This window comes from Rhipicephalus microplus, chromosome 8 (genome assembly GCF_043290135.1).
Source record: "Rhipicephalus microplus isolate Deutch F79 chromosome 8, USDA_Rmic, whole genome shotgun sequence".
NCBI lineage: Eukaryota > Metazoa > Arthropoda > Arachnida > Ixodida > Ixodidae > Rhipicephalus > Rhipicephalus microplus.
The window spans coordinates 41013023-41020415 of NC_134707.1; the positions used below are offsets into that span (position 1 = coordinate 41013023).

General features: G+C 45.6%; 2 protein-coding genes across 2 annotated transcripts in view; one reads left to right on the top strand and one right to left on the bottom strand.

Annotated features, from left to right (window-relative positions):
- The window catches only part of emb (exportin-1 emb), a 41113-nt gene extending 36897 nt beyond the window's left edge, over positions 1-4216 (bottom strand). Inside the window, exons 1-2 of the mRNA XM_037416594.2 lie at positions 4016-4216; positions 135-216 (exon numbers count right to left, since the gene is read on the bottom strand). Coding sequence (XP_037272491.2) covers positions 135-189 — 55 coding nt within the window. The 5' untranslated portion in view covers positions 190-216; positions 4016-4216. The remainder of the gene's footprint in view (positions 1-134; positions 217-4015) is intronic.
- Positions 4217-5664: 1448 nt separating this feature from the next.
- Svip (small VCP interacting protein) lies at positions 5665-6699 on the top strand. Its single transcript, XM_037416595.2, has 3 exons — positions 5665-5837; positions 5976-6134; positions 6520-6699. Exons 1-3 carry the CDS (start codon positions 5769-5771, stop codon positions 6532-6534), a joined length of 243 nt encoding a protein of 80 aa, XP_037272492.2. The 5' UTR covers positions 5665-5768; the 3' UTR covers positions 6535-6699.
- The last annotated feature ends 694 nt before the right edge of the window (positions 6700-7393 follow it).

The window sequence follows — 7393 nt, forward strand, 5'->3', positions numbered from 1 at the left end:
AATTGTTAATGCCAATAATTAACAACAAAAGAAAATGTGACCGACCAGCATGTTTTTTTTTTGTTTTTTTTTTTTTCAAACACTAGCCCAGCACACTGCACTTAAGAAAGGCAAGATCGTTGAGAGCTGCGCACCTGGCGTCCCAAACGGTGTGAGCGGCTGCTTCATCCCATCAACTTGCACCGACATCAAAGAGGATCACAGGCTACTTCCCTCCTGAGAAACAAAATACGAAAGGAGTTACGCGCTGCATGCATCCACACACACACACAGTCAAAAATTTCGATTACCTTAAAAACTAATAATAATGACGCAGCTACACGTGGTGCACAGCACTATTAAAGTAAGCTTGTGAAGGGTGTCGAAGAAAAATGACTTTCTCAAGAAAGATTTATTATTCCATAAAAGTTAAACATTCCTGTCTCCACCTCCTCTCTTTTAAAGTGGTCATGTGTACTAGTTATATGATTAAGAAAGCCTCCCACATTTTTCTTCATACATGTTGCGGTTTATTTGAGATTTTCCAAGAGTTAATGCCAGAAAATGTTAAGAGGACCCTCGAACTTCTAGCTAATTTCCGACTTTTGCTTGAAGTGCTAGCAAAAGTAGATTTAATTTTTTCACAGGAGACGAGATCAACCAGAAGCTTTCCATGTGTGCCAAGTAACTCCTGTAACATGGCTCATCACGATAAAGCTGAAATCACTTGTGCGAAAAAGGGACCCATGCGGTTTCACTACAGAAGTTGATTCTTTTTTTCAATAAATCTCCACCGACTTTATCCCTTGCTTCGTGCTACAAGCAAGCATATAATATTTTCCTTCCTTTGCGAGTCCCGCAGACTTCCAGAAAAGTTATTAGCTATTGTAACTTGGTAGATACTAGCACCGGTCAAAACCCTCGACTTCGCACTAGATGCCATAAACTGCAAGAAGTGACAGCAGGCCTGCAATTTAGCAGGTTTTTTTTTTTTTTTTTTCCTGACCCTCCCAAATCTCGACCACATGAGCGCCTTTCCTATCCAGGGAAGCAAAGTGCAACCATATGCTATGAAGCTGGCTGAGATAATCGCATAATTCCAGTTAATATGAGCTAATTCATGTCCACAAACTGGATGAAGAGCGTAGTTCGTGCCAGTGCATTGGTTAAGCAATACCATTGAGGCAAACGAGCTAGATTGGCAACTTCATTTCTGTTTTCAATAGCTGGTGCAGTTCACTTTCCATTCACGGTAGTTTTCATTCCATTTGCCGCACCTTAAAAGGCCCAGGGAATCTTATTACATGAGCCAACAGAAAGAACCTCTATGAGAATGCTATATAGCCATCTTTCATGACATATAAATCGTTACTGTAGGCCTGGCTGTCGGAATAACGATTAGCTGTCACATTTACACAGTTTATAGTGTTTACTAATTGAAACGAGACATCACCTTCGGTATAAATAGTGGTATGTGCAATTTTTCGACATAACCCCATCATGTAGCTACAAATTTGGTTACTAAAGGTAATGTTGGCTCTTGCGTAGGCATTTGCATCTACATTTTGCCGATATGACTAACTGAAATAGGTGAGAACAGAAGTATGGTCATTAATTAGACCTAAGATAATGCATTTCAATCAGCCAGTACTGTGAATGCTTGACTGTGACAAGGTACACGCAAGGGAAATCACAGTCTCGTCTCAATACCACTTTCATCTCAACACCAAGCAGGTCTTTGTACATAGCTCCTCACAATTATTAAAAACATATTGAAGAGGTGGCAACAACTCTTACAGGCCAAGCTATATGACACTAAAGCTTTTGAGCACAGTGACTCGGGAAAATCGTACATCCAGATTGGATTGATATATAGATCTTTCTTTTTACAGTCCCACGGCTCCTCTGTGCTTAGTAAAGGCAGACCTAAATTATGCTCAGCCCTCATTAATGTGACCTGCCACAGAACACCATTTGTGTTTGCCTCCTTTCATTTTGATTCACTGTCACTGGTGTAGTTTTGAACATTGTGTAGTGGCTTTGGACGGCAACACAAACTGAAGAGGGCATGTCCAAAGTGACGTTGCTACATGTCGGATCATGTTTCATTAGTTGCCATGTTACCTCACAACATCAGTAGTACATGGCAAATAAAACGGTACCTCATTAGCATGTCACACTAGTCCAGTTTGTGACAAGTTGTAACCACAATTTGGTGTAGACAACAGATGAATGAATTACGTACTCACAATGTCGCATCGGCTCATATTATCAATACAGTGAAAGAAAACAAACACAAAAAAGAAACCGTGTCAAGCTTGGAGCTACATCCCTCACATTTGGATGCGTGTTAATAAAAAAAAAAAACTGGCCGGCGCGAATGGTTGCAATGGGCTGAAACAGCTGCAGGCCATCCCGGGGAAAAAAAATACAGGATGTTCACGAACTGCGCTATTCAATGTCCCACCGCGCATACTTCGACGCGTTCTCTTGTGATGCCGAAAAACACAAACAGGGTCGCTACGTGCAGGCCTTGGTTGGGTGCATCCAAATATAGAATAACGAATCGTTCAGCTAAATAGATCAAGGCTAGGCCAATCAGACTGGTCATCGTCACGTCACCCGTGTTTCTATTAAACGACAGAAGCCTATCAAACCAGCCAAGAAAGAGAAAACTACGCTGTAGCGCAAAAAGCACTCAACAACGAAAAAACGTGGCACCTGTCCACACAAAGACAAGGTCTAGTTCGGTGCAGCAGCGTTTTGGAGAAGCCTGGGAAGCCTACGACGCGAGTTCAAGACGCTCGGTCAGAGCCTCAACTGCGCGATGAACAAGAAACGACGCAGTTCGAACGACGATTGTAAAACCGTTTTTCCAGTGCACGCCGCTTTGTTTACAACGACCCCGTCACACCTGCACGTTTTTGCACACCGCAATCCGCTCCAATACTTTACTTTGTACCGAACTAAAAAGGGAAACATGCTTACGACTGCGCTTTTTATCGTCATGTTCACATCGGACGCAATGCGGAGATGCACCCAAACTCTATTGTTCCCGTCGCGAGAAATGAATGGGAAAAAGTGCGGTCGCGTCGGATTAGCTGGCTGTGTGGCTATCACGATCGGGAGAAAACTAACGACTCGCCGGACGCTGTCGGTTTGGCTCCACGTTGAGTTCTTAGCGTAGCGCACGCTAGTTCCGCCAGCATTACGTAACGGTAAGCGCGATCACCGTTCGGGCATTGTGTAAGCACAGGTCGGGGAAATGCACGCTCGCTAGTTACAGCAGCCAGTCGAAAATAAGCATGCCCCTTGCTAGATGCCGAACGTTACAAAAGAAAAAGAAAGAACACTCGCGCGCGTTGTTTTGAGGCCGTACACACTGCGACATCGTCTTCTCGAGACGACCTTATTAAAACCATTGCCAGCACTGACGCTGGCTCAGGGTTCGGCGAGGACAAAGCATCACTGAGCACACGCCGGTGTTTGCAGAAATCTCATCTCGTTCCGCAACATACGCGCAGGTTTTGGCCCTACCAACGGTGCCCACGCAAATTGAGCAGCACGGTCAACGACACCGTTGGATATCCCAGCTACGAAAAAAAACAAAACGCTCCCGCGACTCCTCTAGAAACGATGGGTCACATCACTGCAGAGAGCGTCGTGCTGCGAAATTGGGTCCAAGGCACCGCCGAATGCTCACTATCGCAGATGAGAGCGCATCACCTACGATATCTATTTCATACCGATGCAATCTCGCCGCATAAACACGCGTCCCAATCGCCGTCCCTTCAACCGTCGGTTTCAAAAAAGCGCGAATCCGCTCAAGCACTCCACGTTCTCTGAGCGCCGGGCACCAGATTTTACAGCCGGCGCTATAGCGTGATAGTCCCGCTGGCGTGCAATTCAAAATCGAACACCAGTGTGCCACACTGGAAAACTTACACAAGCTTTAAGGGCCGTTTTGTGGCTGTACATGCCACGCTTAGGTGGCAAGTCAGCGCGGTCCGCACACAATACACCACGACCGACTTACGTTTTATCCAGCGCCGCGGTTGAAGCCCCCCGGGTACAAAAAATTTTTTTTCACGCACTCGACGATCGGGCAGGGGGTTCCCGACACACAAGAAGGGAACAACACACACCACAGTATATATTTTAACTCTCCAAGAAGCGATGTTGCTCCCGTACGCAGGCACACACCACTATTCCCGCACCGTAGAGGACCAACCACGCACAATTATTGTACCTCCCCTAACCGGTTGGAACTGGTTCCACGTTCGCCGCGCTCGGCACTCTTCGGCTCCGAACCGATGTACACAAAGCGTTTTTTGTGGCCGCGTCGCTTCCGATGTATGGAAAAAATAATCAAGGCAATAAGTTATGAATTATAAAACTTAAATTGGCGCCAGATTCTGGCCGAAAACCGTTTTCGCCCGGAATTGGCACCATAGGAAAATTCCGTCGTCCGCTGCGCTGCTAGGACTTGGGGTGAAGCTGCCATGCCTCGCACGCGTCGAGACGTGGTTATGCCTCGATTCATTCAATTTTCGCGAGTTTGCGCCATTCGGGCATTTTATGATGCGCGAATAGACATATCGACGCTTTCTGCGAGGTTGTCCGATCGGGCGCGCGTGCATGCGGTCCTGCGCAACTGGATTTGGCGAGTTTGTTATCGTGGCACGAGAACCCGAGACTTATTTTCGCCGTGGAAAAATTTCCATTATCGGTCGGCACATTGCAGTTTCTTGACAGCGCCGAGGTTTGTTCCGGCTTCGCCCGTACCGTCCCCTAAAAGCCAGTTACTCAAGCGACCGCGGTACAATTTCGCAAACAAGTTCGTAAGCAGCCGCAATGAACGAGCGCTTCTACATCCCCCGATTTCCACGTGCCACTGAGAGGCAGTACATCGTCTCACCTGCCGTGGGAGTTCGCGGCAGCAATTTTAATACGTTCAACGTTCAAATAATGCCGCGACAAAGTGACGTGAAACAACTAGCAACAAGAAAATGTCACGATACAAAAAAAAAAAAAAATGAGGCATCACAGCCATATAAGGTAACGCGCGCAGCGCTGTTCAGCTCAGTCGCGCACCATATATTTGATGCGAGCACTTCCTAACACCTCAGCACCAGAAGACGTGTTTTTTTTTTTGTTTTTTTTTACGAATATGTTACGCGGAACAACTTTCCTTTATTTCACAATGCAGCTCGTCGCCGCAACGTAAACCTCGGAAACGACAAAAAAAAAAAAAAAGAAAGCAGCAAAATCAACGCGCCACCGATGCGTCATGCGCCTCGAAGCGCATGGAAACAAAACCAAGCGCGACACGTGCTACGTATACGGCGTACCGCGTTGCGCATGAGAGCTTTTCGCTCTCGCCACCGACAAAACCATTCGCCAACAAGAGCCATAACTTGAAGTAACTCACAGCTTGTCGCGTCATCTTGTAAAATTAGGCACACTACGTTTTACAACTGCTGCTACTATTATAACAAAAAATGGTTTTTTTAATATAAAACAGAGGGCGCAACAACTGGTAAAAACTTTCATTTTAGTAGTCAAAAAAATTTTTGTTTGGGTGAGGAAATTTAGCACTAATGCACAAAACAAAACCACGATTGCGGTCGCAGCGTAGCCAGACGCTATCCGCCACTTCTCGCTAAAACCGATTCGAAACTAGCAGCGTTTGAAGCTCAGTCAAGCAACGCTCACCGGCAGCTGTCGGAGCTTGTTTACATACGCTCTTGGGTGAATCCAGGGCCGAAACTAACGGTGCTGAGCCAGTCATGGGGATCTGCGAGAGCTGCTTCAAAGGTTCCGGCGCCGACATAGCTGAATCCCAAGGGCTTGACGCGGTACGAGAATTCGTCCCATCTTTAACGCGCTTTCGCTGATCTCGTCAGCGTTCGGGGTGGGCGCGTATAAGCTCATTTAGTTGCCGGATGTTTCGCTGTGGTCCCCCGATAATGCGTAGATCTTTGACGCTGGCGCAGACCGCGAAGCGGCAACAGATGGCCGAGGCTGCCGAACGAAGACTGAAGGAGCAGGAACACCGGGGAATCAAGGATCCTGAGAAATTCAGGCGGCAGCAACAAAAGCGAGACGAGCTCGAACAAATTGCGGCCACAGCTCCGGGCGAAGCGAATTTGCGGGTAAATACGTTTCGAGACGGCTCTGGTGCTTAGCTGCAACTTATACCGCTGCTTTGTCTTCATGACGAGTGATTTTGCTACCCATCGTATTCTTTAACACAGGGATGAATTGCATGTTTTCATTGCACGGAACTATACCATTTTATTGAATCGACTGCCTACCATGATGCATTACCTTTTGTCGAGCCGTGAATGCATACCGTATTCTATTCCATGGGAGCCCTCCGATATGTGCAATCTTTAAACAGACACCCTAAATGTGCACGGCAAACGTACAACAGACGTGCGTGCACAATACTAATCGATGCAAGTGAATTAATTGACACCAGTTTCAAATACTGACCAGACATATTTTATTTGTTTTGCTTTTCTTCTTTTTTTGCAGTGGCAAGTTCGATGAGAACTCGGCACACAACTTAATTACCACATGTAAAAAAAGAAAAAGAAGAATCGTGTTAACCGGAGAAACTATGTTTTGAGTGTTGTGCTAATGTGCGTGAATATTCCTGTATAACTTTCAAATCGGAATAAATGTTGCTGTACAGAGAAAAAAAATAACAACAAAGGCTATTGCATATTATCGGTGTCCTGTTACAAAGAAAAGAACAGGGGTGCTGCTCTGGACACTCAAGTACCGCCATGTCTAATCCTTTGGCATATAAAACCAATCAGAGATTGTAGAAGGCCTCTCAGCCAATCACAGCCGACAAGATGGACTCTGACTACACGGCGGAATTCGGTAGTCCGCAGAATAGCAACCCTGGTCAATGTTGATAATCTACCAAATTCTGCCAGTAAGGGAAAAACACACGCGAAAGTGGAGCCAAAACATGACTTGGATTTTTTTTTTTCCACTCAGTACATGCATGCATACACGATTAATGACAGCTGTAAATTGTGAACCAAAGATGTACACTGACTACCCACATAGTTTTATGTACAAAATAAGTGATATTTCAGGTGCACATGCATTGAAAGGATACACTAAGTGCATCAATGAAGAAAGTAAAGAACACACACACAGACTTTGACAACATTGGTCTCTTTTCCATTTGGAAAATAAAAAGAAAACTGGACGACTCACAGAGTCGTTCGTAATATCCTTCCAATGTCAATTGATTTGACTTCATCCACAAACGTTCAACACAGAGCACAAACAGTAACGACTTTGTCAAGTCAAAAACCTGGTTTGCAGCGACACAACGCTGAAATGCTTGAGAAACCGGCACTTTTAACTACATCGTAAAATGCAAAATGAC

Coding starts and splice junctions, on each gene's coding strand:
- Svip (XM_037416595.2), top strand. CDS start 5,769: ATGGGGATCTGCGAGAGCTGCTTCAAAGGTTCCGGCGCCGACATAGCT. Junction 5,838..5,975: donor AATCCCAAGGGCTTGACGCG/GTACGAGAATTC, acceptor ACGCTGGCGCAG/ACCGCGAAGCGGCAACAGAT.